The sequence below is a fragment of the Chenopodium quinoa genome, unplaced genomic scaffold (assembly GCF_001683475.1).
Source record: "Chenopodium quinoa cultivar QQ74 unplaced genomic scaffold, ASM168347v1, whole genome shotgun sequence".
NCBI lineage: Eukaryota > Viridiplantae > Streptophyta > Magnoliopsida > Caryophyllales > Amaranthaceae > Chenopodium > Chenopodium quinoa.
Window position 1 is genome coordinate 24,717 of NW_018742481.1, and position 20,491 is coordinate 45,207.

A 20,491-nucleotide genomic window follows, 5' to 3' on the forward strand; every position below is an offset into this window, starting at 1 on the left:
TATTTAACCCAATGCCTAGGAGGAATAGAATCTAAATACTGGAATGCATCTTGAGACAATTCTTTGATCTTTGCCATATGCAGCTCAAAATCAGCCTAACAATGAATGCAATGATTTAATTTAGATGACTATGCAAAGGTGAGAGATATTACTAAATAAATGATAATGTAAGACACATACCCTTGTAGTTGACCTTGCTGACTTCCAAAAGTTCTCTTTAAAAGCCTCACCATCAAATTTGAGCTTAAAATTAGCCTAAACGTGCCTTACACAGAACCTAATTTCAGCATCTAGAGTCACAACAGCAAAAGCTTCCAACAATCCCTACATTAGACAATATGAAGTGGTTAACATGTGAGAGTGTTATTAAGCAACACAAGTAGTTGTAAATATAAAAAAGGAATCAGCTTTGTACTTTTTGTCTGTATGATATCAATGTCAGCCCTTTTCCCTTTGGTTTCTCAATGTCCTTCATTAGCAGCTCCAAAAACCAAATCCATGTGTCCTTGTTCTCCACCTCCACCACTTCCTAAGTTACTGGGTAGATATTGTTGTTGCCATCCTTACTCGCAACAACAAGTATCATCCTAAGGAAAGCACCCTTCAAATGACACCCATCTACTCTAATAACAGGCCTGCACCCTCTTTTGAATCGAACTTTACAGGCTTCAAAACAAACATACATCTTCTGAAAAATGGGCGGAGGCCTTTCAATCCCTTCAATTACAACAATTGCTGAAGATCCTAGGTTGTATTTCAGCACAGCAAACCCATAATCAAACACTCTTGCATACTCCTCAGCGGAATCTCCATACAGAATTAACTTTGCCCTTGCCCTATAGTATCCAATATGAAACTCCAAATCCCTGTACACCCTATCAATGAACACTTTAAGCTTCTAAGTGGGATCAGATTTCCATTCATCTAAATACCTATCTACTAAATACTCTGATGTGACCTTTGAACTCTCATGGTGAAAGCCACATGTGTGGTTAAATTTCTAATTTTTTACCTGCAGTGTATCCTCCATTCTTAACTGCCTCAAGAGTATTTTAAAGTTACACTTGTTCTATAATACACATGTGCACACTATCTTACCATGCTTCTTCTCCCATGGACAATCACACTTGTTCTTACAGTACACGCTAACCTTAGCCTTCCCATTATGCAAAAAATAATAGTCATAATGGTTTTCAATGCTATGACACCTAATTGCTTTTCTAACTACTTCAACATTTGGGAACTTCAACCCTTTCAAAAATTTAATGCTTCTTTTGAAATCAACCTCTAGGTTAAAAGAAGGGTTATGATCTACTTCTTCATCTAAGCCTTGAAGACTCCTTAGTTCTTTAGAGTCATATTCCACCTCCTCCACATGACCTTCATTGGCAGCTTCTTCCCTTATCCCAGGTTCAGCACTTCTCTGATTAGCTTCCTCTTTTAACTTGTCCTCTCCTCCAAACCCAAAGTCAACTTCAAGATCTGACCACTCAGATTCATCAGACCACTCACCCTCCCCACTCCAGTCCTCACCATCAACCCCAAGTTCAGTCACTTTCTTTGAACTTCTCTTTCTATTAGCCTTTCTTGTACCCTCTTTCCTAACCTGCTTTCCCTTTGAAGCTACACTCTTCTTTGACTTCCCCTTTTGAGAAACTATTTTCTTTCTCGGGGCAGGTTTTTGCAGAGGGGAAGAGCTGCTAGGGTTCACAAAAGGTACAGAAGAAGGATTTGGGAAAAGGTCTTGTTCTTGGCTTGTTTTTTGTGGACAAGGAGGCAAATAAGGTTCTGAGCGTTGTGAAGATAACATTGGGCTTTTTTGTACCTGCCTAAAATGGCTATCATACTCAGCTTGGGTAATCACTACAGCTTCCCCTTCATCATCATCATGTATTATGCCTTTTTTGGGAGAAAACCTTAAGCTCCACCTAACAGGCTGAACCTCTTTTTTAATGGGCTTTAGTTTTGTGTTGGTTGAAGCTAAGACAGAAGAAGTTGGGGGTTTTGGTTTGGGTGCGAAAGTAGTACAAAGCTACAGTTCTTTGTCCTTGGACCTTGGTCCTGTTCAAATTGCTGGATTGGGCTTGACTTCTCAAGTAAGGCCCAAATTATCACTCTGTCAAATTTATCCCTAATGTTGACCAAATTGATAATGTCATCCAATGTCTCAACCTTTCTTCTTCCATTAGTCAAATTTCTGCCATGTAACTGTACCATACACTGAAATTCTGGGGTACCCTACTACACACTAAATCATATGCTTGTATCACCCACCTTCTCAAAGTCCCAACATTAAGTTCCTTCAACCAACAACTCATTCTCATAAACATCCCTCCCCCCATATATTCTGTCTTACCCTTTCTGTATTCAAATTCCCCACCAACCCAGATATTCATATCAACATAAGATGGAAGCTCCCTACAACATTGATATATAACAGTAAATATCAATAACAATGTGGCTAAATTAAGTCAAACAACAGTAAGTCAAACAACATTCAGTCAAACAACATGCAAAGCATAACATAAGCAGGGCATAACAACCAAGCAAGTAATGCACAATTATCTAAGCTCAACAGTAGCCTCAATTGTTAATTAATTATGTGATAAAGTGTTGCAATTGTTTAATTGTCCAGTCAATTTTGTCAATTAAAAAATTAGGGTTTCAATTTCAAGTATTTAAATATTTAGGGTTTTCACATTTTTTACATTATTTAAGGTAAATGACAGAAATTTAAGGTGATTACACCGATGTACCTTATTCATCCTTGTTGTGCTGTAATAATTTGTGTATTTACTTCACTTTCCCCCTTTTCTATTGCTGTAGTTTCACTCATTTACTTCGAGTTACCCAAAAAAGCAATAAGATGAGTTGGAAGAGAGAGAGAGACATCAAAGAAAGAGATGGTAGAGCTTCCAAATTTCTGAAAAAGAGAGGAAGATGATGGTGAAGATTCGCTGCTTAGGTCAGAGAATCAAGGTCAAATGAGGAAGGTGAGAGAAGAGGGTGTTAATGGAGGGAAATTAATTAAGGAGGAGAAAAGGTATTTGGGGGAATTAATTGGGTGGGAAAAGTTAAAAAGTGGGCCCTAATAACATGTAAATTGGACGGAAAATGTTTATGGATAGTGCTATCCAAACGTTTTCAAACTTGCGGATAGTTCTAAACAAAAAAAAAAAGGAAAAATTCATGGCAATAATTCGACCTTTAGCCCATTCTTTTTTAATAATCCGACCTTTGGGGGTCTTTAATTTTTATTGGTCCCAACCGGTCATGTAACCTGTTATAACAGGTTACATGACACGTGGCGGCCTGTGATTGGTAAAAAAAAACTTTAAAAAAATGAAAAAAAACTTTTAAATTTTTTTAGAAAAATAAATAAAATAAAAACACCATTCACCCCACCGCACTGCTACTGTACCCACGCCCAGCCTACCCCCTGCCTCCGGCGGCGATTTCCGCCCATTCTTTCTTTCATCAACATTCAACAACCCACTGTCAAAACAGCTTCTCACGCCCATCATCCACCACCTTGCAAGCTTTTCAGGCCACAAGCTTCTCACGCAACGCCGATCCTTCTCACGTCAACTAGAGTAACAAAACAGCCACCACCGAGCCATGAATTATCGAGCGTCGAACAACAAGCCGCCATGGAACCCACCGCCGTCGCAAGACAAAACACGTTTTTGTTATCGCTTTTAATTCAAATTTCTAATTACAATTAATTTGTTGATATAATTGTAATTTAAGGTTATATATATTTTTAGATAATTGTATATTTGTATGATTGCGAATTTGTGAATTTTTTGATGATTTTAGTACTATTACTTAGATATGATTTTAGACATTTTTTAAGTTCATGATTTTTGTTGTTCATGTTATTACTTAGATCTGATTTTACTTTTTGTTATTTTTGAGACAACTGTTTGTGTTAATTTTGGGTAGTGTGGCGGTTTTTTGTGGCTGTGAGCGGTGGTGTAGGTGCTGTGGGCGGTGTTTAAGATGCGTGGTGCTGGGTTTCGTTTTTAGGGGTCGAGGTAAGGGGTCGCCGGTGACAGCGCACAATTTCAGGGGTGTGGCCGAGGTGGGGAGCAGGGTGGTGAGGGTGCTAGTTGGCCGGAAAAGGGGAATTGAAGCTGCCGGAATCCATGGGAGACTTGGTTGCTGTCGGTGGTGGGGTTGCTGCCAGGGGAGGGGAAAAGAGAGTAGGTGGCTGGTTGGTGGTGGGGATAATGGCTGAATTATTTGGGTTTTTTAATTTTTTTTTTTACCAATTATGTAATGACACGTGTATTTTAAACAAAAAAAAAATTTACCTCTTCAACCGGTTTCTGGTCAAATGGGACCAATAAAAATTAAAGACCCCCAAAGATCGGATTATTAAATAATAATCGAAAGGTCGGATTATTAAAAAAGAATGAATTAAAGGTCGGATTATTGCCATGAACTTTTCAAAAAAAAAGTAGTTAAAGGTCGGATTATTTACAAATGACCCTATCTTACCGGTAGTTCTAGATAAAATTTCCTAATTTTATTTTTGAATGTGGTAATTTGCGGACCTTAATACTACACTGCTTTTTTGAAGAGAAAAGAATTGAAATTTGCATAATTTTGGGTCTGCCTACTCGTGGCTGCCTCTCAACCCCGCGTTCCCATCTCATAACTCACTACCACCGCCGTTAACCACCCACCGTTGTTCGTCATCCTTCACCGGCAATAAGGTTAGGGTTTTCGTTTTCTCTCTCCTCTCCCACTCTTTATCACATTGCATTCACATTTCCTTTAAATTTCCCTGTTTTGGAGCTCCATTTCTTCAATTTCTTCGATTTTGGATTCAATAAATTGATCAAATTCTAGGTTGTTCTCCTGTTGATTATGAACTAGATTTTACATTATGCTTTCATCTTGGTGGAAATTAGAGAGAGATTCATTATACAATCTTCTTGCATGTATATTATATTATGTTTCATTTGATTTGAATTACTAGTTTTTGATTATTTGACATACAATATGATGAAAGTTTGTTACATTAGTTTGAATGATTTAGGTGTTGGTTAAAGAGTGAGAGACAGCTTGTTCTGAATCTTAATGTAGTTTCTCCTTGCTTCGTTGCTGTATTTGTGATTGAATTGGGGTAAGTAATACATCATACACTGACTATAAATCAACAATGAATTCAACTTGACAGACTATGTGTTCGCTAATCTGTGCACATAAGGGCTCTAACGCAATTGATTTTATACATTGTCACTTAGGTGTCGTTTGGTTGAATGTGGGAATTGCAAATTTGTAAATTTGTAGCTTGTGGGTAACCTTGGAGATCACACTTCTTTGCTAGCAATATTTTTTTTATCCTTACACCCTGTTCCCCTTTTACAGGATAGTAGGATTAAGTAAAGTAATAATTGTACTCTCCCAATTTGATTTTTGTGTAGCTATTGCAATTGTGAAGAGATCCTTTTCCAGTGTTACTTTGTGCAATCATTCTAGAATCGCTGTAGATCCTCATGTAATGTTGGATTATTAGGCATCATTTCTATATAAAATTACCGTCATTTTCACTCTGTACTTAAATTTATGAACAGATATTTTACCATACCATTTGGCTTGAGATTTACAGTATTATAAAGAACGATGGTCCTCCAGTCAACATGATGATCTAGGAATACCATCAGACAAGATTCTTTCCATATGCATTATACTTTAAGCACTAAAAGGCACAAACATATTCCATGAGTTCAACAGTGAGAGATATGAGTAGGGTCGCTGAGGGATTATCATTAGTAGCCAGGGAGGTTGTGAGACGTTCAGGAGCAAGCGATGGTTCAAGAGATGCACTACAATCTTTCATTAAGAAATCTGCAAGCATATTTGGCCTTACAAGAGGAAAGGTACAGGTTCACCAACATGAACCGTTAGCAAGTAAGCCAAAGTCTTCTATGAATGCCGGAGACTCTGTTGTTTACTTTGATAGTGGTGCTGTCTCTACTTCTGGAATTAGTTCTGCCTCCAGGGAAAAGGTCATTTCAAGTTCAGAGATCGCTTCTACTGGTGATTCGATTGCTGCTTCTTCGTTTGAACAATTTGTTTCATCTCCAGCATCAGAGTCCGTGAATCAGCCTGATTTGAATGCACATGTAGGAGCCAAATCTGCGGCTGATCAAGTGATGGGTGTGGGGGAAGGTCAAACTGCCAACACTCCCACCTCTGCCTCCAGCACTACCATCCCTTTGAAGAGGCGGAAGCCTAGGGAAAGAAAAGTGCCTGCTACACCCTTCTCCAGGGCTCTTGGGTCAGTGTCTGATTTTTCTTTAGGAGTTTTGTTTACTTGATCCCTCCATATGCAACTTTGCATGGCTTGCTCTCGAAATTCTTATTTAATAATCTAAGCATGTGTAAGCCTTTTATGTAAGGTTGTTATTGTTATGAGTTATGGTTATTATTGGTAATTATATTACCCACTTCCCTGGGAATGTTTGTGCATGTTGCTTGCTTAGCTTGCCTGCTATCTTTCCATGCTGCGTATTCACTCAGGATCACACTAAATTTTTATTAAGCACTAAAATTTACCTTTCTAATTGGCAGGTTTGCTAGTCTTGGAGCTGGTCTTGCCTGGGGAAGTGTCCAAGAATCTGCCAAGACGTTATTTTTAGGAAGGCCTGATTCACAGGATGACCAGTCTAGCCCTTCTTCATTTTTATCCGAAAAAAATGCAGAACGGTTAGCACTTGCTCTTTGTAGAATGCGTGGGGCAGCACTGAAGATAGGGCAGATGTTGAGTATACAAGATGAATCTCTTGTACCTGCTCCGGTATTAACTTCCTTCTTGTAATTAAGCCTTCTTTATGTCTGGTTGTTTCTATAATACCAGTAATTTACTGAGGCTTTAGGTTTAGAAGTTTATTTATTTTCTTTATAAATTTGAAGGGTACTTTTGCTCTAGTACTGTTATGCTTTCCAATTTACTATTATATATGGAGTGCATAATTTGCTTGCAGATTTCCCACTGATTCTTTTCAGATTAATATAAGAAAATAGTAAATAAAGTAATTATGGAGTTCTGATGTATTTGGTCCTCTCCTTCACTGCTAGATCCTGGCTGCTTTGGAGATAGTCCGTCAAGGCGCCGACGTGATGCCAAGGAGCCAAATTAATCAAGTCTTGGATGCTGAATTAGGGCCTCAGTGGTCTTCAAAGTTGAGGAGTTTTAACTATGAACCCATGGCATCTGCAAGTATTGGCCAGGTATTTTGTGCAGTTATATTGCTTTTATTTTTATTTTTTTCCTTTGCTTTGTAAATTTCCTTGTTGACAATTTTTGTTAGCTGACCCCAAATTATTTTGAGACTAAGGCTTTGTTGTTGTTCGTAAATTTCCCTGATTGTCATTTTTGAGGTACAGTATGTTTGACTAGCAAGATACTTTTGTCTTATATTCTTAAATCTTATATGAAGTATCTAAAATCTGGGTTCCTGAAGTAGTCTGAGCCATGGCCGAACTTTCTGTGTGGAAATTTTGAACCTATAGCACATAACCACCCAGTTTTTGCTGATGCCCTGTGTTGAACCAGATTAAGACTGGGCCTAGCTCAGTTGGGCATACCGTGCCAGTTCGAGGTGGGTTGGGCCTAAACTAGCCCACTAGCTACCTTTACTGTAGTGTAGGGTAGTTGTTATTGACACAATCCTTTTCAATGGATTTTGGTTGAGTAGAAATACTATATGAACAGTATAACTACAATATAGCTCTAGACCTCTATTTATGACTAAATGCTAGAGATTTTAAGATCAAGAATTGACAAATGCTTTAGCAAAATCAAGGAAAATACAGCAAAAATGCTGTAAGTATCTTGTGTAGATTCAGGGCTATAGTGGAATATTTTTGGATTCAGCAGCTCATGGTATATTTTTTGTTTTATTTTTGCAATGCGAATATGCTAATAAAATCAAGGAAAATTCTCTTGGAGTTTTAATCTGATGCTACGAATTAGCACAGCTTAGACACATTAGTGGCAGAAATTAGGGAAAAAGATGCTTTTGATTAATAAACTGAATTACAGCTATTGTGAATGATAATTCTGCTTTCAAGAGGTGGAATCATTTTACTAAGCTAACCCAAAATGCTCAATCATTATTCAACATTTCTTATCCATTACTAATCTTCTTTTATTTACATATTATCTTTTCTAACAAACTCCCTAACTTTTTTCCCAAGCTACCCATAACTAACTTATAAGAAGACTATGTAAAATGCTCTTCCTCTTGCATAAGTTCATTGCATCTTATCCGGGGGAAAGCCTAATGAATGTACTTCCTCTTTTATTTATTTATTATTATTTACTTGTACCCTAGTGACTTGGCGCATTTGCCAATGCATTGTGTTGACCATTACTAACTTTAGTTATGTGTAAGTAAATATTATAAAATATGTATTTGAAATAAATATTAAGATGAATCTAACTAGACCCCATTTGTCTATTTTCTTTCATATCTATAATTAATTAAAGAAGGTCAAAATGGATGATGTAAATATGTTACAACTAAAATGGAGGAAGTATTGATTTTTAGAAAAGATGCGAATTGGGATCTCTACCAAGGCAAGTCAGAACTTAGCTGGCTTGAGCACCCATAAGAGGAGGTACCTATTTGTCTTAGATTAGTAGTTCTTTAGAGGTGATGTTGGTATTTGGTGTACCTTACAGGGTTGGTTGTATACTTGTATGGTGACCAACAACTTAGAAGTTAGAATTACCTGATTTGCTTATGCTCCCCATGAATCAAATTATAGTATGTAATCTGGAATTATGTAATTGATTAGTGAACTGAATGGAATCGCAGCAAACCAGGTGCTAAAAGCTTAACCATTTAGCTACCCCTAAGAACTGGAAAGGAAGCTAACTTGCATTCCTGAAATACTTTCATCATCCACGTACTGGAATTTGTGTAATTTGAGTGGCGCTGCTCCAACTGCTGACTGTATGACCACTTCTGTTGTTCATGAAGCATGTAGGTTAGACCTTTGAAGCCCAAGTCCTAAGAAAAAGAATCCAGTGGCATAAAAAAGGAGCTGATTGGCAGATTCTTGCTCCTGTTGCACAAAACAATGCCAATTAGTTTGCAAGTCTGATCCTTTTAGGACATCCTTGGTTGAAGTCTTACCTTTGAATCTTGCCAAGCCAAAAAAAAAAAAACACTTTGTGGGAGCCCTTGACTCCCAAATGTACTTGGGAGGGGGGATGATGAAATCATTTTCTCAAGTAAATTTGATAGATATGAAGACTGTCACATCAGCATTTCAATTCACCTTCAATTATGGGAGGTAGTTCCAAATCTGCAACTGGGATTGGATCTAGACATTAGAAATTATCATCTCTATTCTTTTAATTACCTATGCCAAAGTGTCACGTCCGTTGATTGAACATCCTTAAAAGAAGCAATTTTGGAAAGATTTGAATCTGGAGTGTTATAGGTTAATCCACTCTTCCTCCTCACCCTCTTTCAATTATTAAGTTAAAGTATGGCCTGGATATGGTACATAATAGATGCTGGTGGTTGGAACTTGAATTAATATATAAACAAGGATGTGATTTGCAGCTTATTTTTGTTAAACACTTAAACTTGGTCACAAAACATGATACATTTTGCGTCTATCACATTTTTATAATGCGTTCCAAGGGTAGCATATTAGGTAGCACTAGGATTGAGCAAATATCTCTTTCTTTGAGAGAATTTGGAAGGACTTTTTTTTTTTTTTTTTTTTTTTGGGTCTTCCGATTCTTCCATGTGTGTTAAATGGTACTCCATTTTATATTAGCTGGCACACTTTCTTCAGGCGTGTTTGCCAATGCATAACTTCAAATAATTATATCTTCATATATAAAAAAAAATTATACAAATTAGATTTTGAAAAATAGACATTAAGGCAAATCAAATAAGACCCCACTCGACGATGTTTTTTTTATTAAGAATAAATCACAAAATGAGGTCAAAGTAACTTATGTGAAAAGTGAAGAAAGTCAAACGTGTCAACTAAAATGAAATGGAGGAAGAATAAAACTTCTTTCATGATACTCCTATTTGTACCACTTCCTCCGTTCTTCTTTACTTGACTCAATTTGACTTTTACACTATTCACACCCCCTCCTTTGACCGTCTTTTGTGAATGATGTATAAGGAAAAACATATTTATGGGCGATCTTGTTAGAATCGTCTCAAATCTCAATCAATACTATTATAATATGTACTCCCTTCGTTTTTAAATACTTGCTCCACTTTCCATTTCCGACCCTTTTTAAATACTTGCTCCATTTCCTTATTTAGAAAGCTTTTACAATATTTAATTCATTTCTCTCAACTAGTGGGACCCAATAGAATTATATTTTATTACCTTTAGATTTTCTCTCCTCCAATTTACCTTCCACTAACCCCACTACCTCCATATTTTATTACTTTCTCCAATTTCTCCTAAAACTCCGCGCATGGTGAAATGGAACAAGTATTTAAAAACAGAGGGAGTAACTTTATAATTTTTACTTGTCGAGGATTAAAGCTATTGATAATTAAAGTTATGTGTTGGCAAACGTGATAAAAGAAATAGGTCAAGTAAAAAAGAACGGAGGAAGTATGTGTGAAGCAATGAATTCTGTTAATGTGAACTTGTGTAGTTGCATGAAGTTGGCTTGACACTGGTTTCCGAGCCTTTTGGATGTTCGTTTGTGTCAATAACTTGCATCATACTCTTATATAGTAAATATATGATTTCTTGATTTTCTTATCTAAAAGCGAATAATAACTCTAATAACTGTTGAAATTTTCAGGTTCACCAAGCTGTCACACATGATGGTATGGAGGTAGCAATGAAAATACAGTACCCAGGAGTAGCAGATAGCATTGAAAGTGACATCAAGAATGTGAAATTGCTGTTGGATTATACAAACCTGATTCCTAAGGGACTTTATCTTGACCAAGCTATGAAGGTGCGTGAAAAATCTTTAGGTTTTGGATCATCTTAATTATGTAACCTGTTTAAGAATTTGTTATATAACACAATTACAAGGGATGCAAAGAAGTTCGGTTTGCTAATTTATTTTGTATTGTAGCTGGGTTCATTTGACATTTGTTATGTAGGAAAATGCTTCGTCTTTTTCCAACTATGAGCAACATGTAGCATTGTCTTAGAGCATAATACAATCATGGACCATGGCCTCCTTTGTAATAGAAAGCAGGGGCTGATCATTGAAGAGAATCAATGGGGCTTGGCCCCTGATAAGTTTGGGGGAAAAAAATAATATGAAAAGGCTTAAACTACACTAACTTATTACTTTTCTATTTTCATAGGAAAGACAAATAATTAGGACTACAATAGCTATCTAATTTCCAACAAATTAGTGACAACACACTACCCACAAAACTCCTCTTTCTCTTTTAATCCGCCCATCAAACCATCAATTTAATAAAAATGAAGTAATGCACTTTTTTCAAGGGAGCACAATCAAACGCATCAATTAAAATTGCAAACAAACATCAGTAATATTCCGTTTAATTTTTATTTGGATCTTGTGTGCTAACAAATACCTCGGGGCATTAGATAAACATTTAAAATATTTACTAAAGTAGTACGGAGTATTAATTTAGGAATGCATACCAAAATCACGCGTCCATCAGTGTAATTAATGTTCATTTTTATTCAATATATCTACTTTAAGTAATCTTATCCAACGCCCCCGGGACGTTCGTTAGCTTTTACCTTTTTATTTTACTATTACATTAATGTTAATTTTTTGTATTTCCGTATTATTGAATTTGTAAATGACTTTCATATGCTTATTTAATTGTAGTCTTGTTTAAGCTGTAAAATTATGTAACGCCGTATAAATTATTGGCCCTTGAAAGAAAAACATTCAAGATCCGCCACTGATAGAAAGCAACATTGTTGTTGAAGGGAAGAGGGTTAGAGTAAGGAGAGGAGGGCAAAGGGATGGTGGAGGAGACTGAGAATAATAAAATCTCTAACAAAACATCTAAGTTTGTAATAAGGAGTTACAAACTACTTCTTCCGTTTCTATATATTTGACTTATAGCTCTTGCCACACTTCTTAAGGAAGAGGGGAGAGAAAGTGTTGTGGGTATTTGAATAACCTTTGTTAAGTTGCAAAACAATATTTTTAATTAAGCCCACTCACCCACCACACCAACAGGCACCCCACCACAATTGCTACTGCCGGCCACATGTCATCACTGCCACCACCACCCCACTCCGTCATCCATATCTAATTGCTGCCACAAGGTCAAGTGCTCCTCCTCCTCCTCCCTCTTGCTTAACTTCCATGATCTCCTACTACCTTCTCTCTTTCACCCTCCTTCAGATCTGCCTTAGTTCTTTCTTTCCGTTTCTCCTTTTGTTATCTTTCTCTCTCTTCAAACCGTAAATAATGAGTGTTTTGGGTGAAAGTGGTGCTAGGTTATGGATCTAATGGTTAGCGGGTTTAAAGAGAGAATTTGAGCTAAGGGTGAAGGTGGTGGTGCTATGGCAGTGTGGGTGTTTTTGTTGGTTAAGGGGTGATTTGTTGGCTGAGGATGCGGTGCTTTTTGGTAAGGTGGGTATGTGATTTTGGTGAGTTAGGGTCATAGGGACGGAGGATAAGTGCGAAGGGATGTGATTTCTGGTAAGGGTGGTGGATATTGGCGGGTTAGGGTGGTAATTTGGTGGAGGGTAGTGATTTTTGGTGAGGGCGACAAATTTTGGCAAGTTAGGGGTGGCAAATCGGTGTGGAGGATGGTGAATTGGTGATAGCTATTGGTGACTCTTCGGGTGCAGTGGGTGGTGATTTCTGTTGAGGGTGGCGGTTGTATAGTAGGAAAGCTGGTGGTTTAATGGAGAAGGCGGTGGTTGTTTCATAAAGAAGTTTTTCTAGGCTTTAAGTAGAATTATTGTGTTACTGTCAATCTAGTGCAGAGGCATTCTGGGCTAGCGTGAGGTGGTCGACGGAACAAGGCCCCCAAATTTTTAGAGGCCCCGATATTTGGATATAGGTTAATTAGTTTCATTGTGTTACAAGAAAATGAAATTGGAGCAGTGGTTAAGAGGTTGGTGTGTTGGGATTAAGGCTTGCGTTCAAGTCCTATCAACTACACTTTTCTTTTTTTGTTTTTTTGCCTCAATTTTCGCATATTTCATTAACATCAATTTAATTGCTACAATTTTTCTATCTCCCAAAATAAATTTCATTTACCATTGTCAATTTGACATCAAATTAATTTTCAAAATTCTTTATCTCCCAAAATTGACTTCACTCCTATCAATTCATTTTCAACACTTAAATCTTTAATTTTTACTGTATAATGTAACAAAGTTTTTGGGTTAATAAAAATTTGTTATTTAATTTACATACTCCCCCGTTCTTTTTTAAATCACAATGTTGAAATTCATGCTTAACAATCCACATTTTATAACATTACTTTTTAAATTATGTTATAGTATAATTTTACAAACTTCATATTTTGAAAGTGTATATAAAGACAAATCTAACAAGATCACACATAACTATATTTTTTTCGGTGTATAAAAATCAAAAAAGAACGGAGGAAGTATTAATGGAGGGCCTCATTTTAAGAAACTGCAGAGGGCCCTATTGTTGTAGCGACATTGTAGCCCCGGCTATATCCACTGTAAATTCTATTTAAATTTTAAAGCTCTTTAGAGAGCGAGTGATCAATGAACTCAAAAGGCTCGTTTTAAATCTTGTTGTTGTTTAAGCTCTTAATACTAGTGCTTGCAGATCTCAAAGCGCCCCCTAGACCCCACAAGAGATACACTTGTCGTCGGACTCGCTTGTGAACGCTTTGACTTGATCGACCTTCACAAGGCCTGATCGGCCCTCACTCCCACTCTTGCTCCCCAATAGACAAAAGTGATCCCAAAGACGCCTTCTTAATCGTGTTGCTCCTAACCTCGTAGCACTCAAGACACTTGGCTTGCATCCTCATTGTCCTTAGACGAGTGTGCGTCGCACAACCCGAAGCCAAAATATTCGGACCGTGACAGTCGGTATCATAGCCAAGGCTCATCCTAGAGACACTGTGTAAGCACTCAAAAGCTTGCTAGAAGATGGAAAATTAGAAGGAAAGTCTTGCTTGGCTAGAAGCCAGGTCGGAAAAGTGGACCATGCTTGAGGAAAGGGTTCCCAAACTCGAAGAGATTGTCATAAAACAATTTGAAGAGTTGGATAGGTATATGATGACCGTAGATGGACTAGTGGAACAACTCAATTTTGTCCGGGCTGGCAGATCTAGACAAATGTGCTACTCTAATGGCATGAGAGTCTCAAGTCGATCAACCTCTCCGTAACTGCTATGGCTCCCGCCGACGTATCTATTTTCTGTCCCTAAATCTCACGTTGGGCCCAATCGTTCAACCCCTGTACAAAGTTGAACAATTGATCCTTCTCGGACATATCATGAATCTCGAGCATGCAAGCAGAGTATTCTTTCACATGTTCTCGAATGGAGCTCTTGTGTTAGTATTGCAAGCTTTATACGAGCAACAAACTCAGTATTATGAGGTTTTGGTGGTTTTATCTTTGTACCTCCAATTCCCCCGAGGCCTTTCTATGCACACATTAGAGTAGCACATTTGTCTAGTCCTTCATCGGCCAACCCCTGTACACAATTGAGCTGTTCTATCGGTCTATCGACGGTCATCATATACCTTTCCAACTCTTCGGATAGTTTTATTACAATCTCTTCGAGTTTGGGAACCTTTTCCTTAAGCATGGTCCACTGTTCCGACTTAGCTTCTAGCCAAGCAACTCTTTCCTTCCAATTTTCCATCTTCTAGCAAGTTTTTGAGTGCTTACACAGTGTCTCTTGGATGAGCCTTAGCTCTGATACCAACTATCACGGTACGAATATTTTGGCTTCGGGGTCGTGCGGCGCACACTCGTCTAAGGACAACGAGGATGCAAGCCAAGTGTCTGAGTGTTACGAGGTTAGGAGCAAGAGTAAGAGCTACACGATTAAGAAGGCGTCTTTGGAATCACTCTTGTTTGTTGGGGAGCAAGAGTGAGAGCGAGGGTTGATCGGGGCTTGTGAAGGCCGATCAAGTCAAAGCGTTCACAAACGGGTCCGACGACAAGTGTATCTCTTGGGGGGGCGCTTAGAGATCTGCAAGCACTAGAATTAAGAGCTTAAACAACAGCAAGATTCAAAGCAAGTAGGAGCCTTTTGAGTTCATTGATCACTCGCTCCCTAAAAAGCTTTAAATAGAATTTACAATGGATATCTAGTGAACACTAGATTGACAGTAACACAATAATTCTACTTAAAGCTTAGAAAAACTTAAAGAAACACCTAGATAGCTATACATACGCAAAATACAAGTAAAAAGAAAGGAATATACATAAGTAGAAAGGTGGATTCTAACACTTAGGATAAGTGGGGTGATTAAGGGTAAGTATGTGAGCTTGTAGTTAAAAACCATTCCATTTATATAATGTGTCAAGTAATATGTCATTATCGTCTTAGGAATGTTAGTCAAGTAAATAGAAATGGGGGAAGTATATCCTACAGTTTTAGATTATCTTTATCTTTTTGGATGCCCCATTATTCTCCTTGCATGTAAACCTTGAATAACCGACCCTTAACTGCTAACCGTACTCAATCTGTACTTGACCTGATCTGATTTGGTTATGCCTAATAATCAATTTGTCTAATGATGACTATTATCACAATAAGCCTATTGCAAATTGAACTAAATATGGAACTACCCAAATCAACCCAAATGATTCATCACCTGAACCTGACTTAACCCGAATTGGTTATAGCATGAATCCTTGGATGAACTGCTCCGGCAATATGTGATATTGTAAAGAAAGATGCTCAAATTTGATTGTGGATGACATTTTGAACAAACTCCTGAATTCTCAATTGTATCTTATTTCTTAGCTCACCTTTGATTTACATTGTTGCAGGTTGCAAGGGAAGAGTTATCACGTGAATGTGACTATGTGCTGGAAGCCAATAACCAAAAACTATTTCGGAATCTCCTCTCTGAAAAACAGGGATTTTATGTGCCCTTGGTTGTAGATGAGTTATCAAGTAAAAGAGTCCTGACAACAGAACTTATCCACGGTAGTTGCTTAATCTTAAGTGTGTAATGCTTTTTAACTGGGATAAAATTGTCTGCTTTTGGAATTTGCAAAGGCATCTTGCTCTGGCCAATCTAAGATAATACTTACGTGAATTTTCTATCCAATGTTTCACTGCTTATAGCATGTTTTTCAGTTCAAGGCTCTTATAAGTTCTTAAAGATCACCTTTTGCATACATGCATTGAATAACCTTTTATTAGATTCGTTTGGACAAAGGTCTATCATGAAAACCCATTTGAATACTACTAACTATTCCCTTTTTTCTATCGAATCGATCATAATTACTATGTCTCTAATTGTAGAATACTACTTACCATATACCAATAATAAGCTATCTTTACTGACACATGTGTTCTCTTAACTCGTTTGACTTCCTTCAACAACCATATGAGGAAACTAAATCACAATAGTGTAAAGTCAATGTGTACACTAGTGACTGTGACTAGCTTGTGTAGTTGTGTGTTCACTTTTCTACGAGGTCATAATTAATCAGGCGAAGTACTAAGGGATGTACTTAGTTCACTTGAGGGGCATTGCTTAGCTCTTAAAGGTGTGCTAGCAAGAGCATTTTCAGAGGCATAAAGTTAAGTGCCATAAAGGAGAAGTCTTGACTCAACTTAAGCAATGGGGCAATGGGGCTTATCGAGTGGCACACAGAGCTTGGCTAGCTTTGCTGGTAGTCAATGGATCAGCGTATGACATATAGGTAAATTTTGCTGTAGGAAAAAAGTAGAAGATTACCCAATAAATCTTTGATATGAAGACTTGGAAGAAGAAACACTCTTAACACAATTAAATGTGAGTTTACCCAAGCCTGAATCTTGAAGATTCCAACTGTAAATGAGTTTCCACAATGAAATTGCATGCTGCTTAGTGCTTACAACACTAAAGTTAAGATCAGAGCATTTTGATCTTTAAATGTTGCCATTGTGTAACCTTATTTAGGAGATAAAGTCATCAATTTATACAAAACTAGGAGTTTCCTTTATTGAAGGTTTGTTTTGGAAGGCAAAGCTAGTTAAGATTAAGACTGCAATCACTGCATACAACTTGACCTTCTAGACTTCCCACCTATGGCATGATTCATAATGAGTCATCATTCATGTTCTGAGCAAATTACGTGACAGCTCTATTGGATCTTATTGAGGCACACATATATTAATTTGTTACATTCTTAAATCAATGCTGACAGGAATTCCCATTGATAAAGTGGCATCACTGGATCAGGAGACTCGTAATGATGTTGGAAAGAAGTTGTTGGACCTGACTCTGATGGAGTTGTTTGTCTTCCGTTTCATGCAGGTATTTAAGTGTTCACTTTTAGTTTCTATTCAATTGAAATTTCAATCGTATTTGTACTTTTTATGCTCTCATTAAGCCCCCAATACTTCAATGATTGAACTCCACCTTGCATCATGGAGGTGACGACAGTGGCGGATCCAGAAAATTTTTTCTTATGGATTTGGAGTTGCTAAACACATATTTCGTATATGAATGAAATCAAATAACATAATTCAAAATACATTACAATTGATAATTAGGGTGTGCACATTTGTAATACGAGTGCAAAATAATTAAAAAAATTACAATTAAACTTGACGAGTCTTCAAATTTTGGAACGATTATATATATAATCTCTATAAACCTTAACTAGAAAAAATTAAATCTTGCTCAATGTGATCATAATTCATGGTTAAGGTACTTTGGATGATGGGTAATTGGGGTATCAAGTATGTTAAAAGCCAAATAAATAAAGTAAAAGCCCAAAAACAAGAAAGAGAAAGAAAAATAAACCTTTCGGATAACTGGTGATTGACGCAATAAGTATGTAAAAGCCAAAAAAAAAAAAGAACAAAAGTAAAAGCACAAAGAAAAAATGACAAAGATGTCAGGCAGAATTGAACCCGCAACTTTTGTTTAAAACTGATGGGTCTCTATCGCTGGGCTGCATTGGAAGTTCTACATATATTGTTGCATTGTATTTTATTTATCTAAACTTTATAGCAAAGAAAACTAATAAGAATTTTCCGGATCCAGTATGGGTTCAGCTGCCGCCACTGGTGACGAGTTTGACTCTCTTGCTCCTATGAATTTTTAGGTCACGAATTGACAATGAGCTATTGAGCTGCAAAGAAAGATGTAGATTTCTGGCTTCAGTTACTATGTGAACATAAAAGCTGTCTTTAGGGCATCTAAGATTCCAGGTGTCTCACTTGTTTGTGGGCATTAAGGAGGTGGTTGACGGCCAGGGCTTTGCTCTGTCTGGATTACCCATTAGTGGTATGGAGTAGGGGATTAGGTATTGTAGGGTTTTATGGAGTGATTCAATAAAATCAGTATTCTGATTTAAAACAGTGATGGGAAATCACTCACTTTTTTCATGATTTCATCTTTCATGCTCTCTAATAACTCGTTAGTTTGTGAAAGATATACTGGCAGTTCTTTTCTAGTTCATCTATTGCTAATAACAACCTTTCTCTTTTATGATAACATTCTTATGTACCCTGTCTTCACTGCAGACTGACCCAAATTGGGGCAACTTTTTGTACAATGAAGCAACAAGAGTGATCAATTTGATCGACTTTGGAGCTGCACGACATTATCCTAAGGCCTTTGTAGATGATTATTTAAGAATGGTAATCTTTTAGTTCTTTACTCACCAACCCCAGGGGAATAATAATATGTTATCCTTGCATTGTATTTATCCTTGTTGCATAATACTGAGTATTGTCTGCTGTCTAGTTCTCATTTAAATTGTTCACAAACACAATAGTCAGAAAGTCTCCATTAGAAAAGGGAAGAGTAACCAGAAATTTAAATTTCCTGTTGCTTTTTCTAGGGGAAAAGAGAAGAGTAACCAGGTAAAATTTCTGTTTCTTTTCTAGGGAAATTGATTGTAGGTTGTTTCCTGAAATAGAACTGCTTAGGCGTTTATGACATTTGAAACATAGTAGACGACTGATAGGATGCGACGCTGGCCTAGTTCTGAGAGATGTGGATGTACTTGGCATATTTATCAACTCTTTTTGACCAAACTGAAAATGATAGTCTAGCCTTCTTGGATTTTACAATATACTACATATTAATATGATCATCCTCCAATTCCATTTCAGTTATCTGAATAGTAAATATTTTTAGGTGGTTGCTTGTGCAAATTGCGATAGAGATGCTGTGATAGAGATGTCTCGGAGACTTGGCTTCCTGACAGGGGAGGAATCAGAGATAATGTTGGATGCTCATGTTCAGGCTGGTTTTGTTGTTGGCCTGCCTTTTTCAAGGTCCGGTGGTTATGATTTTCGTTCCACCAATGTTACACACAGCCTCTCAAATCTAGGGGCAACAATGCTTAAACACAGATTGTCGCCTCCACCTGATGAGGCTTACAGTCTTCACCGTAAACTTTCTGGTGCATTTTTGGCTAACATCAAGCTAGGCGCTGTTGTGCCTTGCAGAGAAATGCTGTTGGAAATATATGAGCATTACAGTTTTGGAGAAGATAGTGATCAGATATTATCAAGTGGATCAGTTTAGTGAAGGAAATGTCTAGTATATCATTTAATTATTGATTGGTATACATAATAATTCAAGGATGTAATTGTGCATCCTTCAACTGTACAGATTCTTTTTCATTTTCCCCCAGTTTTGGACAATTTTGCATTGATTATACGAGGGAATTGTAGCATGTCTATTTTTATGGGGAAGGCTTCGTACATTTTAGGGTGGAAAATCGAGGCCTTTTCATTTCTTACATATTAGAAGCAACTAGATCTGTGGAACATTAATATCCCATCCTAATTCATACGAGATAGCTGATGATGGGTCTTAAACTTCGTTCTTCATGTTCTCAAATAATGTAAACTACTGTAGTATTTGAGAAACTGGGGTGCTCCCATGCATAAACTTTTAAGTATTATATTCTTTGTTGTATTATACCTTTGTTATTGTTTGTTGAACCATTAGTTTTGTTTCTATCACTTTGTTTTTGGGTATTGCACATGATAGGATTGACCAAAGAAAAGAGAGTAAAATAAACGTGAGTTATTTTGGATTTTCATTTATTAATACGAAGTATATCAGTAGATAATTTAAGGCAGATTTCTTCAAAAAAAATAAAAATAAAAATAAAAAAATAAATAAATTGATTTGAGGCAAAAGTTTTTCTTTGTGGTTATTCTAATAACCAAATTGATTTGGGATCCATAGTTACTCAAAAACCTTTATGGATGAGCATCCAATCCACTGCTTATGAAGGGAGAAGGCTTAACTTATTCGGAGTACTGTCGAAGAGCCTCTTTAAGAGTATTTTGAGGATGTCAAAGAAACAACTCTACCAAAACATGAAGCT

General features: G+C 37.1%; 1 protein-coding gene across 2 annotated transcripts; it reads left to right on the forward strand.

Annotated features, from left to right (window-relative positions):
* Window positions 1–4,564: 4,564 nt before the first annotated feature.
* LOC110719074 (protein ABC transporter 1, mitochondrial-like) lies at window positions 4,565–20,115 on the forward strand. Of its 2 annotated transcripts, none has more exons than XM_021897985.1 (9): window positions 4,565–4,721; window positions 5,621–6,292; window positions 6,586–6,811; window positions 7,093–7,245; window positions 10,817–10,975; window positions 15,968–16,127; window positions 17,339–17,448; window positions 18,666–18,782; window positions 19,285–20,115. In XM_021897985.1, the coding sequence occupies exons 2-9, from the start codon at window positions 5,733–5,735 to the stop codon at window positions 19,675–19,677; spliced, it is 1,878 nt and encodes a 625-aa protein (XP_021753677.1). In that variant the 5' UTR covers window positions 4,565–4,721; window positions 5,621–5,732; the 3' UTR covers window positions 19,678–20,115. The 2 variants fall into 2 exon arrangements, with proteins under 2 accessions (XP_021753677.1, XP_021753675.1); XM_021897983.1 differs by having other exon boundaries at window positions 4,566–4,721; window positions 5,586–6,292.
* The last annotated feature ends 376 nt before the right edge of the window (window positions 20,116–20,491 follow it).

Excerpts from the sequence above, each read along its gene's own strand:
- LOC110719074 (XM_021897985.1), top strand. The coding sequence starts at position 5,733 with ATGAGTTCAACAGTGAGAGATATGAGTAGGGTCGCTGAGGGATTATCA. Across the intron at positions 6,293-6,585 it reads CCCTTCTCCAGGGCTCTTGG|GTTTGCTAGTCTTGGAGCTG; the intron begins GTCAGTGTCTGA and ends TCTAATTGGCAG. Across the intron at positions 10,976-15,967 it reads ATCTTGACCAAGCTATGAAG|GTTGCAAGGGAAGAGTTATC; the intron begins GTGCGTGAAAAA and ends ACATTGTTGCAG.